Source organism: Nycticebus coucang, chromosome 24 (assembly GCF_027406575.1).
Source record: "Nycticebus coucang isolate mNycCou1 chromosome 24, mNycCou1.pri, whole genome shotgun sequence".
Taxonomy (NCBI): domain Eukaryota; kingdom Metazoa; phylum Chordata; class Mammalia; order Primates; family Lorisidae; genus Nycticebus; species Nycticebus coucang.
This window is the reverse complement of record NC_069803.1, coordinates 22893513-22920931: the sequence shown is the minus strand read 5'-3', so window position 1 is coordinate 22920931 and position 27419 is coordinate 22893513. Positions and strand designations below refer to the sequence as shown.

Sequence of the window (27419 nt, the reverse complement as noted above, 5' to 3'; positions counted from 1 at the left end):
AGCGGCGCCTGTGGCTCAAGGAGCAGGGGCGCTGTCCCCATATACTGGGGGTGGCAGGTTCAAGCCCAGCCCCAGCCAAAACTGCAGCAACAACAACAACAAAAAGATATAAATAAATGACTTCCAGCTAATACTAGATATATCTTACACTTCACTTTTAAAATTGGCCTAGGGGCAGCACCTGTGGCTCAGTGGGTAGGGTGCCGGCCCCATATACCAAGGGTGGTGGGTTCAAACCCAGACCTGGCCAAACTGCAACAAAAAAATAGCCGGGCATTGTGGTTGGCACCTGTGGTCCCAGCTACTCGGGAGGCTGAGGCAAAAGAATCGCCTAAGCCCAGGAGTTGGAAGTTGCCGTGAGCAGTGTGACGCCACAGCACTCTACTGGCCTCACATTTGATACTTTCAATGATACAGTCTACAAAAAAAAAAAAAAAAAAAACTGGCATAAAATAGCACTGTCACCTTGAAGTGTTGATTCATTTATCTCTTAAGTTATTCCAAAAAACAAGTTAGCAAACATCAGTAAAAAGATAAAGCCAAGTACAAACTATGACTGATGAACATTCACTCAATTAACAAATACTGAGTGCCTACTATGAGTCAGGCATTGTGCTGGGTCCTAATATAAAGAACACTGCTGATAACTAAATAAGCATTTTTTGTATTATATGGAAAGATCTATTCAAAAGTGTGTATCTTTTCTACTAGGTTCTCAGTTCCTCAGATAGCATACATCTTTTTCTCATAGTCTGCCATAAAGCTGATACTCAAGAAACTTAATTAATGAGCAAAGAAAAAAATGCGTAACATAAAATATTCTGAACACAAGCTATGTGTAAAAAAGATCATTGGGGATTTTTTTGTATGTACTTTATTGACTTTGTTAATGAAGTAAAACTATTTTAAAACTATTCTTAAATTATGTATGCTAATAACCAGAAGATAATTTGGCACAATAATTTATCATTGAAAAGTTGTTTCATTAAACAATTAATTAAAAATTCAGTAAGTTTTGTTGTGGTGGGCACCTATAGTCCCAACTACTTGGGAGGCTGAGGCAAGAGAATTGCTTAAGACCAAGAGCTGGAGGTTGCTGTGAGCTGTGATGCCACAGCACTCTACCAAGGGCAACATAGTGAGACTCTGTCTCAAAAAACAAACAAACAAAAATTCAGTAAGTTTTATATTCATTTTCGCTTCACCCTTTAAAACCTTCTTATGCTTGTAAACAAAGAAATAATGTGTTTCTCAAACATCCACACTTGTGACTTACTGTCTTTAGAAACATGATGTGAATAGCAATGAAGAAGTTTTTCTTTTTCTTTTTTTTTGTAGAGACAGAGTCTCACTTTATGGCCCTCAGTAGAGTGCCGTGGCCTCACACAGCTCACAGCAACCTCCAACTCCTGGGCTTAAGCGATTCTCTTGCCTCAGCCTCCCGAGCAGCTGGGACTACAGGCGCCCGCCACAACGCCCGGCTATTTTTTGGTTGCTGTTTGGCCGGGGCCGGGTTTGAACCCGCCACCCTCGGTATATGGGGCCGGCGCCCCACGGACTGAGCCACAGGCGCCGCCCCATGAAGAAGTTTTTCAATGATACAGTCTGCAAGTATGATCTCCATCCAGCCATGGTACCTATTTAGAGACCTTGAATATTAAGCAGCAGAGAAAATGGGCTTTACTGTTTTCTCATTGTATATCATTAACTTCTGGCCTCACCTTTGATACTAAATGAATTTTAGGCACTGGCAGATAATATCAAACTTTTCTGATCCATAAATTTAGATTGCCTATCTAACCAAAGCATAAGAGCTTTTTATTTTGTTGTTTATTTTTACTGCAACTTTAGAACAACTGGCTGGGTATCAGGTAAGAAAGTCAATTGTGAATTTTCCATCAACAATAGATCTTTAAGCACTGGAAACACACTTAGAACAGTGAGATTCTCATACTATGAGAGGCAGGCAGTACTACAGACAACAAAAACAGTAAGCAGGGCGGCGCCTGTGGCTCAAGGAGTAGGGCGCCGGTCCCATATGCTGGAGGTGGTGGGTTCAAACCCAGCCCCGGCCAAAAAAATAAAAAAAAAATAAAAATAAACACACTTAAAAAAAAAAAAAAAAAAAAAAAAAAAAAACAGTAAGCAGATGCAATTTCTCATCTCGGGCTTATACTGGAGCACACACAAATTCGATTACCCACTCTATCTCAAAATGTATTTCTCTTTTATTTGTGAAGCATATAAAGTTGAATCAATGAACATTAAATATGAATGTACTGTGGTTCCACTATACTCAAGTCATTACCTTATGTTCTGAATAGTTTTATCTTTTACATATAAAACCTATTTGTTTTTAATTCTAACCAGGTTTCTTTCATTCAATTTTCAAAACATATAAAAGGAAACTATGTTTTCATTTAACTGAACTACATCTTCAATGAGCATTTATTAAGTGCTTAGTAAGTCAGCAGCACCAGAAATTATTCCTATGATAAGTTGAATGACTGCTTTTTTACTACTAGTAGTTAATCTAAGAGTTAACTGTAGCTCAGCAGCTTAAAATTAAGGTCAGCTAATTCAAACACCATTAAAAGTAAATAGCAATTTATGTCATTTGTATATAACCTGTACCTTATCTTCAAAGAGGATACATTAGTAAATATTTAACTTATTTGTAAAACTGGGTTAATATAGCCTTCCATATGTCAGATTTTCTGCTGGGTAAAAAAAAAAGGAATAGCTTTTTTTTTTAAGAGACAGAGTCTTTGTCACCCTCAGTAGAGTGCTGTGGCATCACAGCTCACAGCAACCTCCAGCTCTTGGGCTTAGGCAATTCTCTTGCCTGAACCTCCTGAGTAGCTGGGACTACAGGCACCCACCACAATGCCCAGCTATTTTTTTGTTGCAATTTGGCTGGAGCCAGGTTTGAACCTGCCACTCTCGGTATATAGGGCCGGTGCCCTACTCACTGAGCCACAGGCACCACCCAGGAATAGCTTTTTTAATAGTAATTAAAATATTTCTCCATGACTTCAATTTTGAAAGTAAAAAAGTTCATATATTCTGTCAGTGTTCTCATTGTAATTTCTTCTACTAAAAAAGACAGTATCTAACATATTCAGTTTAATTTTTACCTCTATACTGAAATAGCCTCTGTCCACATAGTCACCCAGAAAGAGGTAGCGTGTGTTATTAGGTGATCCTCCAACTTCAAACAACTTCATCAGGTCGAAGAATTGTCCATGAATGTCACCACACACTAGGGGAAAAAAAACATATGGTGAGAGGAGAAATTGTACTTAGAAGGAAAAGGGCATTACACCAAAAGGGATCAAAGTTTAACTTTTAACTTAAGTAATTTTAGCTTTTGACTGGATTGCCATATAATTGGAGTGAAACTATTTACATTACATAGTCCTACTAGAAATATTAGACATTTAAAATTGTATTCCTTCAATGAACAACACACATCCTAATCAATTCTAAGACTGTCTCATAATTCCTAGAAAAATTATAACATCACGGGTGACGCCTGTGGCTCAGTGAGTAGGGCGCCGGCCCCATATGCCAAGGGTGGCGGGTTCAGGCCCAGCCCTGGCCAAACTGCAACAACAAAAAAATAGCCGGGCGTTGTGGCGGGCGCCTGTAGTCCCAGCTACTCGGAAGGCTGAGGCAAGAGAATCGCGTAAGCCCAGGAGTTGGAGGTTGCTGTGAGCTGTGTGAGGCCACGGCACTCTACCGAGGGCCATAAAGTGAGACTCTGTCTCTACAAAAAAAAATAAAAATAAAAAAATAAATTAAAAAAAAAAATTATAACATCACACTTTAGCTGGTTATTTGTAAGCAGTGCTCACAATTAGCACAAATCTAAGTGCTCTCATGAAGATATTTTTCCTACCTGTGATTGGAGCCTCTACTTCTATCATAGTCTTCTCTTGTCTCAGAATAGCAGCCCCATCATTTATTATCTTTAAGGCTGCTTCCTCTTCTAGTCGGCCTTCCTTTATCAAATGATTTTTCAAGACATCAATTTTAGGTTTCCCATTCTCAAACACTTCCTTCAAAGTAAGTCGTTGGGTTGGAGGAAAGGGGACAGCTAAAAAGAAAAAAAGAATTTACCATACTTAAATGTATAGACAACATCCAGAACATACTTTCATGTGATGAATTAAACCCAATGAATCACCATGATTATGCATTCATAGCACCAGAACGATGTGGGGAAAAAAATGAAGATGCCATATATCATAAATTATCAATTCTAGGCTGGGCACAGTGGATCACACCTGTAATCCTAGCACTCTGGGAGGCTGAGATAGGAGGATAGCTTGATCTCAGCAGTTCAAGACCAGCCTGAGCAAGGGTGAGACCCCATCTCTACTAATAATAGAAATATTAGTTGCACCTCATGGTAGGCACCAGTAGTCCCAGCTACTTGGGAGGATAAGGCAGGATCACTTCAACTTAGGAGTTTGAGGTTATTGTGAGGTAGGCTAAGGCCATGGCATTCTAGCCTGGGCAACAGAGTAAGACTCTGCCTCAAAAAAAAAAAAATTATCAATTCTAATTGTAAAAAAGGTCTCAAAGTCAAAGTCATTAATAAATTGTGTGTGTACATGTATGTGTATAAATTATAATGTTTTATATACAAACACGAAAGACTTGAAGGTGATTTAGGGAACCAAACTAAAAATGAGACAAGGTACTAGATGATTATCTTTTTTTTTTTTTTTTTGTAGAGACAGACTCGCACTTTACCACCCTCGGTAGAGTGCCATGATGTCACAGGACTCACAGCAACCTCCAGCTCTTGGGCTTCCGCGATTCTCCTGCCTCAGCCTCCCAAGCAGCTGGGACTACAGGCGCCCGCCACAATGCCTGGCTATTTTTTGGTTGCAGTTCAGCCAGGGCCGGGTTTGAACCTGCCACCCTCGGTATATGGGGCCAGCGCCCTACTCACTGAGCCACAGGCGCCACCTGATATCTTTCTTTTTTATTTTTTTATTATTATTTTTTGTTTGTTTTTTGCTGGGGCCGGGTTTGAACCCGCCACCTCCGGTATATGGGGCCAGTGCCCTACTCCTTGACCCACGGTTGCTGCCCAATATCTTATTTTTTCTATCTTTGGAAAAAGTGTTAAACTGTGGTTAAAAAAAATGAAAGAATTCACAACACTAAGATGGCACTCAGTTCTTCTACAGAACTGACCTAATGAAACCATATATATATATATATATATACTTTTTTTTTTTTTTTTTGGAGACAGACTCTCAAGCTATCACCCTGGATAGAGTGCCATGGCATCATAGCTCACAGCAACCTCCAATTGTTAGGCTTAAGCAATCCTCTGGCTTCAGTTTGTCTATTTTTAGTAGAGATGGGGGGGTCTCGATTTTGCTCAGGCTGGTCTCAAACTCCTGAGCTCAATCCACCCATATAGGCCTCCTGGAGTGTTAAGATTACAGGCGTGAGCCACCACACCCAGCCGAAACCATATATTTTAGAAGTCTGACTTTAGTTGTTATCAGGTGAATCATGAACATATATACTTCATTTTTAAAAGGTAGGTTTTTTGTTTGTTTGTTTGTTTGTTTGGTATTTTTTGAGACAGAGTCTCACTGTGTCACCCCAGTTTTACAAATAAGTTAAATATTTACTAATGTACCCTCTTTGAAGATTTGTACAGGTTATGTATAAATGATATAAATTGTCACAGCTCACAGCAACCTCAAACTCCTGGGCTCTTGCCTCAGCCTCCCAAATAGCTGGGACTACAGGCGCCCGCCACAACACCCATCTACCTTTTGGTTGTAGTTGTCATTATAGTTGTTTGGCAGGCCCGAGCTGGGTTCGAAGCCACCAACTCTGGTGTATGTGGCTGGCGCCTTAGCCACTGAGCTACAGGCACCAAGCCTAAAAGGTAGTTTTTCATGTACTTTATTACTGGTAACAGTAAGAACATTACTAGTAGAATAGAACTATTTAATATGTTTCAGAATAATTTGTTGCACTATGACAACAATAAAAGAACAGATATGGGAAGTCCAGTTTTGTTTTCCAATAATCAGAAACTACTTCAGTTTGCATTGGGTACAAAGTATATATGTGTGTGTGTGCATGTGCGTGCATGTGTGTGTGTATAATATACATTATATATGACATACACATATATATATTTTACATGTATATATATAAATAACATCATAGTAAATTAGCAACTATAACAGAAAAAATTTTTGACATTTGAAAATTGGCTATTTTTCCTCATTTGCCTATTTTATAGTCTATTTTCCCCTGCGATCTAAAAGCAACAAGTCTGTGAACCATAAATTTAAAAGAGGGGGGTCAATTTAATTTGCAATATATGTCTGGTGGTTCCATTTCCAGCTTTATGGAAGTGTTATTAAGAACCAAGTTGAACTTAGACTTACTCACACTTTCTTACGAAAGATAGAACACAATATAGCCCAGGATGAATGGGAAAGGAGAGGAGGAGGGAGATTTGATAGAGGGAGGGTAAACGGCGGGACCACACCTATGGAGCATATTCTAAGGGTACAAGTCAAATCTGTCCAGTGTAGAACATAAATGTCTTAACACAATAATCAAGTAAATGAGGCAAAAGCTGTGTTGATTGGTTTGATGTAAGCACGTCAGATTGTATTAAAAAAATCAACACATTGTACCCCACATATGCATAAATGTATTCATGATCTATGTGTATATGACTTAATTAAAAAAAAAAAAAAACAAGTTGAAGGCTTAGCACCCACAGCTGAGTAGGGCTCCAGCCACACACACCAAGGCTGGCAGGTTCGAGCCCAGCCTGGGCCTGCTAGAGGACAATACAACTGCAACCAAAAAATAGCTGGGCATTGTGGCAGGCACCTATAGTCCCAGCTATTCAGGAGGCTGAAGCAAGAGAATCACTTAAGCCCAAGAGTTTAAGGTTGCTGTGAGCTGTGACACCATGGCACTCTACAGAGGGTAACATAGTGAGACTGTCTCAGAAAAAAAAAAAAAAAAAAGAATCAATTTGAAAAGGTTGGGCATGGTGGCTCATGCTTGTAATCCTACCACTCTAGAGGCCGAGGCGGGTAGATTACTTGAGCTCAGGAGTTCAAGACCAGCCTCAGCAAAAGCAAGACCCCCATCTCTAAAAATAATAGCCAGGTGTTGTGGCTGGCACCTGTAGTCCCAGCTACTTGGGATGGCTGAGGCAAGAGAATAGCTTGGGCCCAAGAGTTTGAGGTTGTGAGCTATGATGCTATGGCACTCTACTGGGGATGACAAAGTGAGACTCTGTCACACACAAAAAAAAAAAAAAAAAACAAGTTGAAATCTGTAGGTACTTTCAAAAGACTTGATCTAGCTATACCATTTTGTATCATTTACAAGTAAAGAAAGTCCTATGGTAAGTTTCATCATGCTCTTAGCTACTGCTTGACTCATTCTAACTACTTATATTTCACAGAAAAAATAATAGACTAGTAAAATATCTAAATGCAGCAAGTGCCACATAACAATGTTTTAGTCAACAATGGACAACAGGTATGATCCATAAAATATTATAATGGAGCTGCTGGGCATGGTGCCTCACACCTGTAATCCAAGCATTTGGGAGACCCAGGAAGGAGGAATGCTTGAGCCTAGCAGTTTGAGACCAGCATGGGTAACACAGCAAGACCCTGTCTCTAAAAATAAAAATGTAGAATTAGCTGAGTATGGTGGTGTATACCTATAGTCCTAGCTACTGGGGAAGTTAAGGTAGAAGGATCACTTGAGCCTAGGAGTGTAAGGCTGTAGTGAGCTATGATCACACCACCACGCTCCAGTCTGGGCAACAGAGAGACTCTGTCTCTGGAAAAAAAAATAAAATAAAATTATTATGAAGTTGAAAAATTCCTATTGCCTAGTGATGTCATAGCCATAGTAACACTGTATGAACTTACTAATGAGGAATTATTGGAACTGAAACAGAAACACAGAGCTGAAGAAGCAGCAAGAGAAAATGAAACTTGCAGGAGAACAAGAAGAGTCTCTAAGAAAATTCACTGTGAAGGGTTTAGCAAAAGCTTTAGCAGACCTACAAACGCCCCTCAAAATTTGAAAGCATGGGCCTCCCAATAGAGAAAGCTTTTATTAATAGGTAGGAATGTTCATGGTGCATTATATGCTTATAAACAAATCTATAATGAAAAAAAGAAACCAAAAGAACCACCATGGACTTATTTTTGAAGAGAGTGACAGCTCCTCAGTAAGACACTCAGGCAGGTAATCCAGAAGGCATTGTTATCACAGAAGATGACAGCTCCACGTCTGCTACTGCCCCTGAAAACCTTCCAGCAGGACAAGATGTGGAGGTGGAGGACAAGGATATTGATGATCCTGACTCTGTGTAGGCCTAGGCTAATATGTATGTTTGTGTTTTAGTTTTGAATTTAAAAGTTTAAAATACAAAACATAAAACAATTTTAAAAACAGAACAAAGCAGCCAGGCACAGCAGCCCACAACTGTAATCCTAATATTTTGAGAGGTTGAAGTGGGAAGATTGCTTGAAGTCAGGAATTCGAGACCAGACTAGGCAACATAGCAAGACCTTATTTCTACAAGGAATAAAAAGTAAAAATAAAAATTAGCCCATGGTAGAACATGCCTATAGTACCAGTCCAGAGGCTGAGGTAGGAGTTCACAGTTTCAATGAGCTATGATCATGCCACTGGAATGCACCCTGGGCAACAGAGGGAGACTGTCTCTAACAAAACAAACAAACAAATCAAATTATGGAACAGAGTGAATAAATTAATGTGTAGATTTTTTTAAAAATCTGTCAGTCATAATAACTTTTGAAGCGAGGCAATGTTCGCTAGAAGTTCATAACACTATTCTACTTTTTTAATAATCTTGAAATTCTTTATATTAAAAAAAGGTAAAAGGAATTACCAAAACTAAGAGTTAAAAGCCTTAGAGAAACTTAAGAAAAATTTTCATGCAGCTTGATTAAGAACTATATTTAATCTAATTTCTTATAGATTACCTCAAAGAACTACCAGTCCTCCAAAATCATTATCCAAATAAACAAATAGAAGATTCCACATTTAATTATTCCCCCTTTCATACTTAATTTAACTCTCTTTGGTTTTTAAACTTTAATTCTCAACTCTAACTAGCCAATCTACTTTATTTACACTACAGCTCGCCTTTTTCCCAGTCTTGAAACAAACCCCCTACAAAACCTGCTTGTTTTTAATCTCCACTGTGTAATCAAAGAATTTGGTCAACTAACCAAAAGCAAAATGAAACAAAACAAGCCCAACAATGTTGGAATTAACAAAATAATCATAATACCAGTGAGTTCATAGATGACAGATCCACAGATATTATTCAATTCCTATCAGAAGATTAATGCTATTAATTAAAACAATTTTCCTCCTATACTACTTGGTTGTAATCAGAGAACAGCTAATAAAATAGGAAACTCATTTTTCTTACGCAACATAAAAGTAATGAAAGTAGAAGTGATAATAATCTAAAGACCTCCTGAAGAAGTCATTTAGGGAAATATTTTTTCTTTCTCTTAGGTTTTTCTGTTGCAAATATTTTTCAACTTTTCTCCAATGATTCTATACTACTTTTATAATCAGAAAAAGTATCCATGTATGTACAGTTAAGAAGTCAGCATAGGCTAAAGGTAGTGAATTATCTCAACTCATTGTTCACAGTCAGTTACAAATCAAATTTCTTCCATTCTTTCCCTTCTTTTCACTACTGCATTTGACTAGTCACTTAAAGAAATTTTTTTTTATTTTTAAAAAGAAGTCAGCAGTATATACTGACTTAGCAATATATAATCATATATACTACCTGATCATAATAATTTGCTAAATGAACAAAAAAAAACTAGAAGAAAATGAGGAAAGTAGGGCTGGGCGTGGTGGCTCATGCCTGTAATCCCAGCACTCTAGGAAGCCAAGGAAGGTGGGTCTCTAAAAAGTTAGAGACCAGCCTGAGACAGAGTAAGACCCTGTCTCTAAAAATAGCTGGGCTTTATAGCAGGCTCCTGTAGTCCCAGCTACTCGGGAGGCTGAGGCAAGAGAATCACTTGAGCCCAAGAGTTTGAAGTTGCTGTGAACTATGATACCACCACGGCACTCTACCCAGGGGGACAAAGTGAGACTCCATCTCAAAAAAAAAAAAAAAGAGGAAAGTATAAGCAGGATGCTTAGACTACAGAAGATTTTTTTTTTCATATCTACTTTACCTTATATTCCTACTTTTTCCTAGCTGTATCAAATTTATTAAAAGGAAAACAGACGTCAAGGGGGAAAAAAAAGGCAATACCACTGGCAATCACTTTCTCTGCACTAATCAGTTTTATACTTAAACAAATAGGACTTTTCTCTAATTGGCAGGGATATACTACAAACTGACTCTTACCAGTAACATTCAAAAATTCAGGGTAGGCACAGAGGCCCACACTTATAATCCTGGCACTCAGGGAAGCTGAGGCAGGAGGATCGCTTGAGCTCAGCAATTTTGAGACCAGGATGAGCAAGAGTGAGATCTCATCTCTAAAAGCAGAAAAAATTAACCACATATGGTGGCATGTGCCTATTAGTTCCAGCTACTTAGGAGGCTAAAGCAGAAGAATCACTTGAGCCCATGAGTTGGAGGTTTCAGTGAGCTATGATGAGGATGCCACTACATTCCAGCCAGGCATACAGAACAAGATTCTGTCTCAAAATAAATAAATAAATGAATAAATAAAATGATGAAATAAAATTCAACTTCAAATTTAAGCTGCACCGATAAACAAACAAGAATTACTAAGATGACATAAAGGAAATCCTACAGCTTACGCTTCAAAACATTGGATGTGGTGCTCAGGAGATACATCCCCCAAGATGCCTGAAGGATATACAGACCTTCTAGTTCAGTGGTTCTCAACCTTCCTAATGCTGCGGCTCTTTGATTACAGTTCCTATGGTCGTGACCCACAGGTTGAGAACCGCTGTCTAGTTATTCCATGAAACACTAATCTAGGTACTGCTGTGAAGGAAGTCTACAGATGTAAGTAAGGCTCAAAATCAAATTACCCAAGTAGACCTGACCTAATTATGTGAGTCTTTACATTTGGATCTAGAGGTCAGATACGGAGGGTATAAGGATGATTGGTCTTTCTAGTGAAATGAGAGAAACTATTAACCCACAGTTTTTCAGTAAAGGTTAAAATCAATCATGAGCTCTCTCTCTTTTTCTCCTGCTAGCAGGTACTGTATGGATTTCTGTTTTCACCATTTCTGTTATAACAAACCACTAAGGAACATAGCAGACAAAAGATAAGTACAAATTTCCTTCTTTTTCTTTTTTTGAGACAGAGTCTGCCATCTCCTTGCTCTCTTTGCTCTCTCCCTTCCTTCTAAGAAGATAAAATCAACTTTATACTTTAGAATATCTAAAGAAATTCTTCTCTCATCCCATGAGCACTTAATGAGCTTTCCACCCTAACAGAGGGGTTCAGAGATTTGAAGTGTGAAAGTGATTCAATCTGTGAGTTCTCTATCACTAGCTTGAAGACAAAGGGGGACCACACAGCAAGGAATACAGGCAGCTCCTAGGAAATAAAAGTGGCGCCCAATCAACAGACAGCAAAATATAGGAACTTCATTCCTACCACCACAAGGAACTGAATTCTGCCAATAATCTGCATAAGCTTAAAATTAAAAGCAGGTTCTCCCCCAGAGATCCAGATGAGAACTCAGCCTGGCAGCCACTATGATTTCAGCTCTTGAGGCCCTAAGCAGAAATTCATGACATAATTGGACTTCTGACCTACAGAACTAGAAGATGGGTGCTAGTTTAAGCCATAGAGTTTGTGGTGATTTGTTGCATAGCAATGGAAAATACAGACTCCTGGGTAATTCATGAAGTCAAAGTTATTTTCTAAGACCTTTAAACAATTACAAATATACTTTCAGTGTATACTCTAGAAAGTATACACTGACTGTCACTTAGAATTGAGAAGTCAAAACTTGTAACTGCAGTATGACTCATAAAACAGATAAAGTAACCAAACCAAACAACATGTGTATCTCTGAATATCTAAACTCAAACTAGATCCTTCAGATCCAAGTTTGAAGATCTGATCTAAACTTAGCACCTCACGAGTTCTAGCAACTCATCTTGTTTAAAAATTCTAATTCTTGTCCAGATTACAAAGTTCTACCCTTGGTCAGTACCCAACTGTCACTAACTGAACAGTACCCTATGAGCCCACTTTCCTAACTGCCTCCCCTATTGAGAGAGCACTGGTACCTCTGGTTTTCTCTGCTTATTGCAGCAAGTTAAATATACCTAACTTAAAAACAAACAAACAAAAAAAAAACTATAAGGCTCGGTGCCCGTAGCACAGTGGTTATGGCACCAGCCACATGCACCGAGGCTGGCAGGTTCGAGTCTGGCCCGGACCAGCTAAACAATCGACAATTGCACAAAAAAATAGCCGGGCATTGTGGTGGGCCCCTGTAGTCCCAGCTACTTGGTAGGCTGAGGAAAGAGAATTGCTTAAACCCAAGAGTTTGAGGTTGCTGTGAGCTGTGATGCCACAGCACTATACCAAGGGTGACATAGTGAGACTGTCTCAAAAAAAATAAAATAAAAAAATAAAAAACTACAAATAAATCCTTCATGGCTTTTGGTCAGTGGGCTTTAATAACTGGAGTTTCCACTAAGAATCAGCTGAGCCCCTTGTTTCTGGTGAGAACTGCAATGAAGTAATAGTGTATATATCTGAGACCCCTGAGTTTCTGCCTGCTCAAGGCCACCCTTCCTGCAACGAGGTATCTGAGTTCCAATCATTTTATTGAGCACTTCAGTGTCATGGTGATATTTGGGTCCTCCAACATTTTTTTTTTGAGATAGAGTCTCAAGCCGTAATCCTAGATAGAGTACGATGGCGTCACAGCTCACAGCAACCTCCAACGCCTGGGCTTAAGCAATTCTCTCGCCTCAGCCTCCCAAGTAGCTGGGACTACAAGCACCCGCCACAACACCCAACTATGTTTTTTTTTTTTTTTTTTTTTTGGTTGTAGTTGTCATTGTTGTTTAGCGGGCCTGGGCTGGATTTGAACCCACCAGCTCTGATATATGTGGCTGGCGCCTTACCCGCTTGAGCTACAGGTGCTGAGCCAGGTCCTCTGACTTCCTAAGTCTTATTCAATTGTACTGTTGCTGAATATAATTTGCTCATACCTAAGTAAGGTATGCTGATCTTCCACCTGCTGCTTTAGCATCCTCAATGTCATTCATCTGGAAGAGGGAGTCCCTAATGAGAGGAGAGATACAGGCCAAATACGCCCATCCTCCAGTCAGTCCCAAAGGATGGCCAGTTCAGAAGGTCACAACAGACCAATCTTTTGTCAAAGTTTGCCTTGGGTCACGTTTTTTAAAACTCTATAAAGACCCAGAGAGCCCTGACCAGCCATGCCAGGGATGGTTACCATCACACATCAGAAGGAATGCCATCACCCCTTCATATCAGAGGTACCTGCCACTCCCCACCATATTGGTGGTGCCTGCTAGCAGGGACAAAAAAAAAAAAAATCAGTGATTAGGGTTAGAGGTTTTCAATGTAAAAAACAGATATGGTTTCATCAACAGGAATGACACCAAGGAAGAAGTATTTGTAAACCAGACTGCCATAAAGAAGAATAACCCCAGGAAGTATCTTTACAGTGTAGGAGACAGAATGTGGAATTTGATGTTGTTAAAGGAGAAAAGGGTGGAGGCAGCAAAATATTACAGGCCCTGATGGAATTCTAGTTCAAGGCAGTAAATACACAGCAGACGGTAACCATTATAGGTGCTATCCACAGTCGTAAGGGTCCTCTAGGCAATTCCCAGCAGAATTACCAGAATAGCCAGAGGGGGAAGGAGACGTGGATCAGAGAGTACTCCTAAAAGCCAGGCCAACAATGCTGACCAGCCATACTGCCAGGGTTCCCACTTTACTACACACAGAGACCCTATGAGCAACTTTCACAGTATTCCAATCCTCCTGTGCAGAGGCAGAAGGGATGGAGGGTGCTGACAACCAGGGTTCAAGAGAACAAAGTAGACCAGTAAAATAGTATGTGTCAGAGTTATGGATCATGATTCCCCAGGGGCCCTCCTCACCTAAGACAGCCCAGAGAGGACAACAATGAAAAGGATAAACAGAATCAAGAAGATGAGACCAGGGTGGCACCTGTGGCTCAGTGGGTAGGGCACTGGTCCCATATACCAAGAGTGGAGGGTTCAAACCTGCCCCCAGCCAGCTAAAACAGCAAGGAGAATTGCAACAAAAAATAGCCGGGCATTGTGGCAGGCACCTGTAGTCCCAGCTACTTGGGAGACTGAGGCAAAATAATCGCTTAAGCCCAAGAGTTGGAGGTTGCTGTGAGCTGTGACATCACAGCACTCTATGGAGGGTGAAAAATGAAACTCTGTCTCAAAAAAAAAAGATGAGACCCAAGGTCAGCAGCCGCCTCGATGTTGGTACTGTGGCAACTTCAATGACCAATGCAGACACCCAGAAAACCCTAACCCACAAGATGTCAGAGGGACAAAAGCAGGTGATCCACCAGCTGAGAATTCATCTGCCCCCAGCCTGAGCAAAGGAGGGCTGAGTAAGTACTGGCTTACCATCTCTACCATCATTAGGTTTAGTCATCCAGCAAGAAGAAATGAATATGAAATTCCAGCAATAAGAAACAAACAAATGATCGGAGAGCTGAAGACCTTCAGTGTTTGCTTTTAGACTGTTGACCAAATAACTAGAATTATTTGCTTTATCTAAGTAGCATGGGGGTTTTATTATTTTTACCTAAAGACGTCTTTTTTTTGGTAATAACAAACGTGTTTTTTTAAAACCTGGTTTTCTCAATACGCCTTTAAAGGTTTTTGTTTTGTTTTGTTTTGAGATAGAGCCTCAAGCTATTGCCCTGGGTAGAGTGCTGGGGCATCACAGCTCACAGTAACCGCCAACTCCTGGGCTCAAGCGATTCTCCTGCCTCCGCCTCCCAAGTAGCTGGGACTACAGGCGCCCGCCACAACACCTGGCTGTTTTTAGGTTGCAGCCGTCATTGTTGTTTGGCAGGCCCAGGCTGGATTTGAACCCGCCAGCTCATGTATGTGGCTGCGCATTAGCCACTTGAGCCACAGGCGCCGAGCCCCCTTTAAAGGGTTTTCAATTGTTTCATATCTAGTCAAATTGAGATTTTAAGAACATCATTTTTTTTTTTTTTTTAGAATTTCATTTTTAACGCCTGTAATCCCAGCACTGGGAGGCTGAGGCAGGTGGATTGTCTGAGCTCACAAGTTCGAGACCAGCCTAAGACCTTTTTTTTGCAGTTTTTGGCTGGGGCTGGGTTTGAACCTGCCATCTCCAGCATATGGGGCCGGCGCCCTGCTCCTTTGAGCCACAGGCACCACCCAAGAACTTCATTTTTTTTGGGGAGACAGAGCCTCAAGCTGTCGCCCTGGGTAGAGTGCTGTAGCATCACAGCTCACAGCAACCTCCAACTCCTGGGCTCAAGCGATTCTCCTGTCTCTGCCTCCCAAGTAGCTGGGACTACAGGTGCCCGCCACAACACCCGGCTATTTTTTTCTTTTTTGGTTGCAGCCCTCGTTGTTTGGCAGGCCTGGGCTAGATTCAAACCTGCCAGCTCAGGTGTATGTGGCTGGTGCCTGCTATATACCTTTTAAATTTTCATATCATGTTATTATATTACTTATTCAAAAATGAAATCAGACTTTGGAAGTGTATATACATTAGAACCTCTGTAAGTTGACCATCCAAGGGACTATAACAAACTGGTCAACATACTGAGGTGGTCAACACATAAGGAACAAGGCCTACTGTACTGACATGCAAATACGGTGCATATACTATGGGCTATGAAAATTACTTCAAATTAAGGAGGTGGTCAACTATGGAGGTTCTACTGTAATACTCTTATAAATTAATCAATTCAACAGTAATATTACCAATATCCAGTCTGATTAGAACTTATCCAGGGGGCGGCACCTGTGGCTCAGTGGGTAGGGCACCGGCCCCATAGACCAAGGATGGCAGGTTTGAACCCGGCCCTGGCCAGCTAAAACAGCAATGAGAATTGCAACAAAAAACAGCCGGCGTTGTGGCGGGCACCTGCAATCTCAGGTACTAGGGAGGCGGAGGTAAGAGGACTGCTTAAGCCCAAGAGTTGGAGGTTGCTGTGAGATGTGACGCCACAAAACTCTACCCAGGGCAACAAAGTGAGGCTCTGTCTCAAAAAAAAAGAAAAAGGAACTCATCCAGGAATCAGAGTATTGTTGGATATCAACAGACATGAAAATTCACCACCTGTTTCCAGCAGGCCAGGAAATCAGCCAGCATTTAGAGATGATAATTACCTTTTTATCTAATGTAAACAAACTTTTATTATAGTGTCTATTTGTTAAAAATCATGTTTAAAGATTATCTAGCTTATCACCAAAAATAAACATCATATATAGAATTATGTTTGACAAATGTGGCTCATATAGTGTTATAAATAAAGTGAAGGTTTTGAGCTATTTTAAATCTTTTTATTTTCAAATAGAGAATTTATGAAATTAGAACAACATACTGCTACCTATATAAACTGTGTATCAGTTATAAACATTCTGCTAATCTTCGAACTATTCTCTTTATCCCTACTTTCTAATTTAGTAGTAAACTACTAAAATTTTCTCATGCCAATAAATATTCTTTCATAATATAATTTTCAGAGTTGGCATCATGGATATCACGTAATTCACCTAATATGCTATTACTAAACACTGCAGTTATTCTCTCTTTTTTTGTTATTATGAATAATGTATTCATACATTTATAAGCACGTATGTTTATTGCCATTTGAATTTATCCAATTATTATCACTTCTCAGTCTTTTGGTTAAGATCAAGTGTGAATTTATCCAATTAGGTGTAAACATCACATCCTTTGCTCACTTTTCATTTTTTGTGTGATTTGCAGTTCTTTTAAGTGTAAAAGATGATTATTCATATGTCCACAAATTAAAGCTTACAAAAAAGTAACCCTCATCATATATTGTACAAATGTATTTCCCTATCCATACTTTTTAAAAGGAGGCTTTCAATGTTTCAAAACAAATTTCATCCTTCTAAAGCAATCCACTGACCTCTAGTTCACAGGGGATCTCTGTTTATTTCCTTCTTCCAGACTTTCAATTTTTTTTTTTTTTTTGTAGAGACAGAGTCTCACTTTACTGCCCTCGGTAGAGTGCCGTGGCCTCACACAGCTCACAGCAACCTCCAACTCCTGGGCTTAAGCGATTCTCTTGCCTCAGCCTCCCAAGTAGCTGGGACTACAGGCACCCGCCACAACGCCCGGCTATTTTTTGGATGCAGTTTGGCTGGGGCCGGGTTTGAACCCGTCACCCTCGGTATATGGGGCCGGCGCCTTACCGACTGAGCCACAGGCGCCACCTGCAGGCTTTCAATTTAATTTTACAGTAACCCATCAACTTGCAACCTCTTTTTAGCCAAAGTAAGTCATTTACATGAAATCCTGTATTAATTTTACATTATAGGCTCCATACTTCTCTTTCTAAAAACAAGCTTTAGGTTGACTGAGGTACAGTAAACTGCACCCAATAATGTGTACAATTTAATGAGATTTGACTTGTGAATATATTATGTCAAATCATCATTACTATCAAGATAAAGAACATTCAGTGTAACCTAATTCTCTGTACCCTCAATGAATCTCAAACAAAAAATCAAAATACATTAAAATTAAAAAAATAAAGATAAAGAACATTTCCATTACTGCCAAAAGATCCTTCCTCTGTCCCCACCAATAGGCAACTGATCTGCTTTCTGTCTTACGAATTAATTCGCACTTTCTTGAGTTTCTTATTAATGGAGCTGTCCAGTATAGTCTTTTGTGTCTGCCTTTTTTCACTAAGCATAAGGATTTTGTGCCTCATCCAGGCTGTTACAGGGATCTATAGTTTGTATCTTTTTATTGCTAAGTATTCCACTGTGTAGATATACCATATCATGGTTATCCATTTACCTATTAAACATATTCTGGTTTAGGCTACCAGGTTATGTACATATACATATCTTGTGGTTTCATTTCTCTTAGATAAATACCTAGGAGTGAAATACCAAGGATAGTATAAAAAATTTATAATGATCATATTAGGAAAGTTCCAGATAATTTTTCAAAGCAGATATACAATTTTACACTGCCACTAGCATAGCAGTGTATGAGAGTTCTAGTCATTACATGGTACATCCTCGCCAAAATTCAGCAACTGCCATTTTAATTTCAGACATTCTAAAGGATATGTAGTAGTATCTCACTGTGGTTTTTTTTTTGTTTTTTTTTTTTTTTAGAGACAGTCTCTCTTTGTTGCCCTCGGTAGAGTGCCATGGAGTCACAGCTCACAGCAACCTTCAGCTCTTGGGCTAGGGCGAGTCTCTTGCCTCAGCCTCCTGAGTTGCTGGGACTACAGGCGCCCACCACAACACCTGGCTATTTTTGTTGCAGTTGCCACTGCTGTTTTAGCTGTCCCGGGTGGGTTCGAACCCATCACCCCCGGTATATGGGGCCAGCACCCTACCCACTGAGCCACAGGCACCACCCCCTCACTGTGGTTTTAATTTGCATTTCTCCAATAGTCAATGATATTGAATATCTTCTTAGATGTTGTAGGACATTTTATATCTTCATTTATGACCTGTTAAAATCTTCTGCCCGTTTTTAATTCTACTTACGCTTATTAATAAATTATAAATTCTTTACATATGCCGGATATAAGTCCTCGGTAAGATAAATATAGTGTAAATGTTTTCCCCTAGTCTGAGCAGACACTTCCTTTTCATTTCTTTAACATCTGTTTTTGAGACAGAGTCTTGGTCACCCTAGGATTGAGTGATATGGCATTATAGCTCACAGCAACCTCAAACTCTTAGGCTCAAGCCATCCTCTTGCCTCAGCCTCCTCAGTACACTAGTAGGACTATACTAACAGGCGCCTGCCACAACGACTGGCTAGTTTTTCTAATTTTAGTAGAGATGGTGTCTCATTATTGTTCAGGCTGGTCTCAAACTCCTGAGCTCAGGCAATCTACCTGCCTCAGCCTCCCAGAGTGCAAGGTTTACAGGTGTGAGCCACTGCAGCTGGCCTTTCTTAACATCTTTAGAAGACAAAAGTTTTAATTTTAATGAAGTCCAATTATTAGTGTTTATGGTTCATGCTTTTTGTGACCTATCTAAAAAAACTGTCTACCCCAAAGGTCACAAAGATTTCTCCTATATTTTTAGAAGCTTAAAAAACTTTACCTCTCCAAGACTACATCTCTTAATACAGTTACCTTGGGTATTAGAATTTTAATATGTGAATTCAGACCATAGCAGAAACTCTTAATACATAAATCAAAGTAATATGACATAGATTAGAATTAATAATCTCTAAGAGGCCACCAAAGTCCAAACTAGTACTATGCAGCAAAACACACACAAAAATAACAATCACATGCAAGATATACTCTCATAGAAACAAGGATTTGCATAATTCCAGATAAACTACCTTTGTTATGTGTATTTTAAAACAGACACACACAACAAAACAAATGATAATTAGTGGTAATCTTTAATCTACTCTTAATTCTTTTCTTTCTTTTCTTTTTTTTTTTTTGAGACAGAGCCTCAAGCTATAGCTCTGGGTAGACTGTGGCATCACAGCTTACAGCAACCTCAAACTCTTGGGCTTAAGCGATTCTCTTGTTCAGCCTCCCAACTAGCTGGGATTACAGGCACCCGCCACAACACCCGACTATTTTTGTGTTGCAGTTGTCATTGTTTAGCTGGCCTGGGCAATGTTCAAACCTGCCAGCCTCGGTGTATATGGCTAGCGCCATAACCACTGTGCTATGGGCGCTGAGCCTGCTTTCAAGATTTATCTGCAAGTGGACCCAAGGTATTATTATTTTTTTCCTAGTTGATAACCAGAATTGAGAATTATCCAAAGCCTACATATAGGCTTTTTGTGCTCCCAAACCTAGTTTTTAACAAAGTGCCAGTTGCTGTTAAATTACTTGTATTGTAATAAAAATTATTTCACAATGCCTCCAATTGAGAACTAAAAAGAGTTTCTGGTAGGGGAAGGAGAATGGTGAGGCTATAAAGTGAAAGTAACATACGAGAAGTCTTGTGACGATACTGTGGAGGATCTTGCTTGTGACTGTGCTGGTAATTACACAAGACTATCATGTGAAACCGCACACATACATAAGAATGCACGGATAGCTCCAATTCCTCCTGCAGCCATTGCCGCAGCCAGACGCCCAAACAAAAGAAGCAGAATCAGCACTACTTACCGCCACGGCAGCAGCCCCCTTTACTGGAGAGGGAAGAGACTGTAAATGAGGAGGATGGGAGTCCCGTCCGACCACCCAGCCTTCTGGGCCCTCCCCCCATGGCCAATGGAAAGCCTGGTGTTCCCAAGTCAGGAACAAATATCACCAATAAAGAGCTCATACCCAGAATGTTTAAAGAACTATCCAGACAAGCTATTAGGAAAACTGACAAAAGACCAGAGCAGATACCTCATAAAAATGGAGATCTAAATGAACAAGAAATGTGAACAAGCACTCAACGTCATTAGTCGTCAAACAAATGCAAGATAAAAACACAACACTTTGAAACTGGAACTCTTGCATGCTGCTGGTGGGATTGTAAAATGATGTAATCACTATGGAAAAGAGTATGTTGGTTTCTCAAAAAGTTAAAAACAGAACTATGATATGACAGTCCCATTTATACCCCCCAAACTGGAAGTAGGATCTTGAAGAGGTATTTGCACATCCATGTTCATAGCAGTACTATTCACAAAGCCAAGAGGTGGAAGCAACCCAAATGCCCATTGACAGAAGAATGGTTAAACAAAATGTGATGCATTCATACAGTGGAATACTATTCAGCTTTATAAAAGAAGAAAATGCTTTCACATACTACGACATGGATGAACTTTGAGGACATTTGGGGCTAGGTGTAGTGGCTCATCCTATAATCCCAGAACTTTGGGAAGCTGAAGCAGAAAGAGTACTTGAGGCCAGGAATTTGAGACCAGCCTCAGCAACAGAGTGTGACACGCATGAGCACCCAACGCCCATCTACAAAAAGTAAAAAGATTAGCCAGGCACAGTGACACACTTGTAGTCCCAGCTATTCAGAAGACTGACAGAGGAGGATCACTTGAGCCCAGAAGTTTGAGGCTTCAGTGAGCTGTGATCACACCATTGCACTCTGGCCTGGGTGACAGAACAAGACTCTGTCCCTAAAAAATAAGTATTTTTAAAAGGCAGATACTGTACAGTTCCACTTATCTGAGGCGTCTAAAGTCAAATTCACAGAAACAGTAACACAGTGGTTACTAGGGGCTAGGGGAAGAGGGATTGAGGAAAGAGAATTGTTTAATAGGTACAGAGTTTCAGTTTTGTTTAATAAAAAAGTTCTGGAGATCCTTTTCACAACAAGATGAATATACTTAACACAACTGAACTGTACATTTAAAAACAATTAAGATGGTAAATTTTATGTTGTATGTTTTTTAGCACAATAAAAGATAAATTAAACCACCACTATTCACACTCAAAAGAATGGCAAAATAAAAAAGGTTAACAATACTAAAAAAAAAAAAAAATTTAATGCACCCATAACTGAGTAAAATTGGAACAAGCTCTGTGGACTATGCCAACCTCGATTTCGTGGTTTTGGCATAGTACTGTGTGGTGTGAGATGCTAACACTGTGGCAAAGAGGGGGAAGGAGTTTAGGGGAGAGGTGTACAGGACTTCCTTTCTTTATAACATCCTGTGACCTATAATTACCAAAATAAAATTGAATAAATTTTGAAAAACTAAGTTTCTAAAGTACACTGAAGAAATTCTCCAGCCTTTTCACAGTCAAATTTGATTCAGTACACTGCTACAATATATATCCATTACATAAACATCTGAAAAACAGGTAAATGCAAGTAAAATCTGATGAAGATGTGCATAAATGAGAAAAGACCACACTGGAGATAACCTCTATTAAGTATGAAACCTAAACCTTAAAAGTTATTGGCCTATAAACTATTATTTTTAGGTTACTATGTAGTCTTACCCTTGTGGGACATTAGGATTTACCTAAATAGCTATCTCTGTTCCCTACAAATAGCCCCGCTTTCATTCCTATTTTAAGCCAGCAAGCCTGCCCTACTTTTACAGAATCATTTCTTAATCTACTCACCTGCCTTTCCAGTCAAAGACCAGTTAAACAACACTGAAGAGGTTATATAAAATATTATTATTGGGCTCGGCGCCTATAGCACACTGGTTACGGCACTAGCCACATACACCGAAGTGGTGGGTTCGAACCCGGCCCAGGCCAGCTAAACAACAATGACATCTGCAATGAAAAATAGCCAGGCATTGTGGTGGGCACCTGTAGTCCCAGTACTTGGGAGGCTGAAACAAGAGAATTGCTTTGGCCCAAGAGTTTGAGGTTTCTGTGAGCTGTGATGCCATGGCACTATACCAAGGGCAACATAGTGAGACTCTGTCTCAAAAAATAAAAAAATTATTACTAGAAGTCGTGTGTCTTTTAGATCCTTTCATAACTTATTAGAAAAAGTATACTTCAGTGGTTTGATCAAGATCTTGCAGATCATTCCTTCTATTCTTTGATAGTCACAGAAGTGACCTTCAATGTATTTGCTAAGAACTGGCCATCCTACAACAAACTAAGTAATAACTACCACCAGTGATGGTCAACAGAAGTAATAACTCCTATAGTGACCTTATATGTTTTTCATAAGAGTTCAAAATATTAAAAAAAAAATGAGTTCAAAATAGTCAAAAATAACCAATTTGCTTCCATAGATAAACCTGCCAATTACCTTTATTACTTCAGATATTCATTAAAACCACTGTATTTTATTTTTGAACTTCCACAAAGCTTGGCTGGGCATGGTGGCTCAAAACTAGTATCCTAGCACTCTGGGAGACTGAGGAAAGAGGTATTCCAGAAGAAGGCACTGTTATCCTAAGAGAACACAGCTTGTTACTGCCCCGGAAGACCTTCCAGGGGAACAAGAATGGAGGAGGAAGACAATGACATTGATGATCCTGGCCCTGTGTAGGCTTGGTCTAATAGGTGTATTTTTGTCTTCATTTTCATTATACCGAAAACATTTAAAAATTAAAAAAAATTAAAACATTTTTTTTTTTGGCCGGGGCTGGGTTTGAACCCACCACCTCCGGCATATGGGGCGGGCGCCCTCCTCCTTGAGCCACAGGCGCCGCCCTAAAACATTTTTAAAATAGAAAAAAGCTTACAAAATCAAGCTAAAGAGAAAAATTGTATAGCTGTACAATGTATTATAAAGCTGTACAATGTACTGTGTTTAAGCTGTTCTTGCCAATGAGTAAAAAAAGTTTAAAAAACTTAAAAAGTTTATAAAGTAAATAAGTTACATTAAGCTAAGGATAATTTATTATTGAGGAAGGAAAAAAACTTTTTATAAATTTAATGTAGCCTAAGTGCCCAGTGTTTAGAAAATCTACAATAGTGTCCAGTACTGTCCTAGGCCTTCACATGCACTCACCACTCACTTGTTGACTCATCCAGAGCAACTTCCAATCTCAAAAGCCCTATTTATGAGGGCTAGGCGCAGTGGCTCACGCCTGTAATCCTAGCACTCTGGGAGGCCAAGCTGGGTGGATTGCCTGAATTCACAGCCAGAACAAGAGCAAGACCCCATCTCTAAAAATAGCCAGGCAGTTGTGGCAGGCGCCTGTAGTCCCAGCTACTTTGGAGGCCGAGGCAAGAGAATCACTCAAGCCCAAGAGTTTGAGGTTGCTGTGAGGTATGATGCCATGGCACTCTACCGAGGGCAACAAAGAAAGACTCTGCCTCAAGTTAAAAAAAAAAAAAAAAAAGCCCCATTCATGGTAAGGGCCCTTCTATACCGTATTTTTTCTACATTTAGATGTCTAAATACTTACCACTGTGTTACAATGGCTTACAGTATTCAGTACAGTAACATGTGTACAGGTTTGTAGCCTAGGAATAAGAGACTATAACATATATTTGAGGTGTGTAGTAGGCTACACCATCCAGGTCTGTGTAAGTACAGCTGACCCTTGAACAAAGTGGTTTAAACTGAGTGGGGGTCAACTTATACATAGTTTTGTGTTTTTTTTTTTGGAGACAGAGTCTCACTTTGTCGCCCTTGGTAGAGTGCCCTGGCATCATAGCATCATAGCTCACAACAGATTTTTTTTCCAACCAAACTCAGGAAGAGAAACCATTAAGCAACCATTCCTCAGGATGCACAGAGGACCAACTTTTCAAATACGAAGTCAGCAAGACTTACTTCAGGACTTGAGCATGTGCAGATTTCAGTATATGTGGTGGTCCCAGAACCAAATCCCCATGTATAAGGAGGGACAACTATGTACTCCATGACATTCACACGATGAAATCACCTAAGATACATTTCTTATAACTCCCCATTGTTAAGTAACACATCATACTCCTAAATCATCATTTCTTTCCTTTTTCTTTCTTTTTTTACAGTTGTCATTGTTGTTTTTTAGCTGGCCCTAGCCAGGTTCTAACCCGCCAGCCTCGGATTTATGTGGCCAGCGCCCTACCCACCGAGCTAAGGGCGTCACCTTAAATCTTCATTTCTTGTGTCACTTAAAGTAAAACAGCTGTTGTCAAATCTCACCAAGATTAACTTATTTAATAAATAATAGCTAACATTTATTACATGTTAAAAATTACATTTATTACATGTAAAAAACCCACTGTGAGTACCAGGCCAAGCACTTTAAATACAATATGAAAAACAATCTTCGGGGCAGCGCCTATGGCTCAAAGGGGTAGGACGCTGGCTCCACATGTCGGTTCAAACCCAGCCCGGGCCAAAAACTACAAAAAAGCAATCTTCAAATTCCCACTTTGTTGCTCTCAGTAGAGTGCTGTAGCATCACAGCTCACAGCAACCTCAAACTCTTGGGCTCAAGAGGTCCTCTTGCCTCAGCTTCCCCAGTAGCTGAGACTATAGACACCTGCTACATTGCTGGGCTAATTTTTCTTTTTTTTTTTTGTAGAGACAGAGTCTCACTTTATGGCCCTCGGTAGAGTGCCATGGTATCACACAGCTCACAGCAACCTCCAACTCCTGGGCTTAAGCGATTCTCTTGCCTCAGCCTCCCGAGTAGCTGGGACTACAGGCGCCCGCCACAACGCCCAGCTATTTTTTGGTTGCAGTTCAGCCAGGGCTGGGATTGAACCCACCACCCTTGTATATGGGGCCGGCGCCTTACCGACTGTGTCACAGGCGCCGCCCTGCTGGGCTAATTTTTCTATTTTTAGTATAGACAGGTCTTGCTCTTGCTCAGGCTGGTCTCCAACTCCTGAGCTCAAGCAATCTACAGCCTAGGCCTCCTAGAGTGCTAGGATTACAGGCATGAACCACTGCGCCCAGCCAGCAATCTTCATTTTTCAAAGAATGAGGGACTCACTCTGTCACCCTGGCTGGAGTGCAACGGCGTAACTGTAGCTCACTGTAACCTTGAAGTCCTGGGCTCCCACCTCAGCCTCCTAAGTAGCTAGGATTACAGGCATGCACCACCACACATCTGGCTTTTATTATTTTTTTTTTGTAAAGACAGTGTCCCACTGCATTGCCCAGGCTGGTCTTGAACTCCTAGTCTCAAGTGATCCTCCCAACTCAGCTTCTCAAAGTACTGGGATTACAGGTGAGCCCAGTGAGCCCAGCCCTATCTCCCATTTTAAACTTGTGGCAAGGAAAATAAATGGCAACGGTCACACAGTTGGATAATTAACAGAGCCGAGCCTATGCTCTTTCCTATTATGTTGTCCACAAAATAAGTTTCTTATGCTTGCACATACTCAAATACTTACTAAACACCTAACCATGTGCTTGGCACTACATTCAGCATTAAGAATACACAGTTCTTGCCCTTAAAGAGAGCAGCTGAATGTGAATAAAGGGCATGAAACCATTTAAAGAAATTTGCAAAGCAATGACATTGTTTATGGGGTCATAGGAGGCATTATCTAACTCTAGCGATTACAATAAAGACAATGGCTAACATCAAAGAGCACTTACTATGTGCCTATTATCACACGTTGAGTTTCTTTAATTCTCATAATTATTCTGCAAACTAGGTTTTATTATCCCTTTTCTACAGATAGAGAAACTGAGATAAAATATGGTTAAGTGATTTGTCCAAGGTCATGCAGTTACTAAAAGACAGAAATTGAGCTGGGTACAGGGGTGTACACTTGTAGTCCCAGATACTTGGGAGGCGAAGGCAGGATTGCTTAAGCCTGGGAATTTAAGGCTATTGCAGGCTATAAGCACATCTGTGAATGGTCTCTGCACATTAGCCCTGGCAACGTAACAAGATCCTGTCTCTACAAAAAATTTAAAAATTAGCTGGGCATGGCAGTGTGTACCTGTAGCTCGAGATACCCAGGAGGCTGGGGTGGGAGGATAGCTTGAGTCCACAAGTTCAGGGTTATAGTGAGCTAAATTGCTTCATTATACTCCAGCTTAGGAGACAGAGCGAGAACCTGTCTCTAATAAATAAAACATTCTAGGGACTACAAGTTATAGGTTGTTATCAGAAGCGCTTGGAACCAAAAGCATTTCAGATTTTGGAGTATTTGAATGACATATCTTGGAAACTGGACCCAAGTCTAAACACAAAATTCACTTATACTTCACACATACCCTATACACATATCCTGAAGGTAATTTTTATTTTTTGAGACAAAAAATAAAAATTTTTGTCACCCTTAGTAGAGGGCTGTGGCATCACAGTCCACAGCAACCGCAAACTCTTGGGCTTAAGTGATTCTCTTGCCTCAGCATCCCAAGTAGCTGGGACTACAGGCGCCCACCACAACATCCGACTATTCTTTGGTTGCAGTTATTATTGCTGCTTTTAAGCTGGCCAGGACCGGGTTCGAACCTGACAGCCTCGGTGTATGTGGCCAGTGCCTTACCCAATGAGCTACGGGCACCACCCCTGAAGGTAATTTTATACAATATTTTGAATAATCTTGTATATGAAACAAAGTTTATATACATTGCGCCATCAGAAAGCAAAAGTGTCACTATCTCAGCCACCAATGTGGACAATGTGTGATTGTTTGACATCACCATCACACTGTGTGTGGAAAAGACATATTGCAGGCGAAGGGGGTTTGGAGGGTCTTTCTCTTAGGGACATAATAAACTGTGTGGTGTGCACCAGCATTTTCACTACGACTAACCACATGAAGTCAGGTGTAGA

General features: G+C 40.2%; 1 protein-coding gene across 4 annotated transcripts in view; it reads right to left on the bottom strand.

Moving 5' to 3' along the window:
• Positions 1-27419, bottom strand: part of PPP3CC (protein phosphatase 3 catalytic subunit gamma) — an 88323-nt gene that overhangs the window by 51420 nt on the left and 9484 nt on the right. For all 4 annotated transcript variants that reach the window (XM_053578817.1, XM_053578818.1, XM_053578820.1 and 1 more), the window contains exons 2-3: positions 3902-4099; positions 3138-3262 (exon numbers count right to left, since the gene is read on the bottom strand). In XM_053578817.1, coding sequence (XP_053434792.1) covers positions 3138-3262; positions 3902-4099 — 323 coding nt within the window. The remainder of the gene's footprint in view (positions 1-3137; positions 3263-3901; positions 4100-27419) is intronic.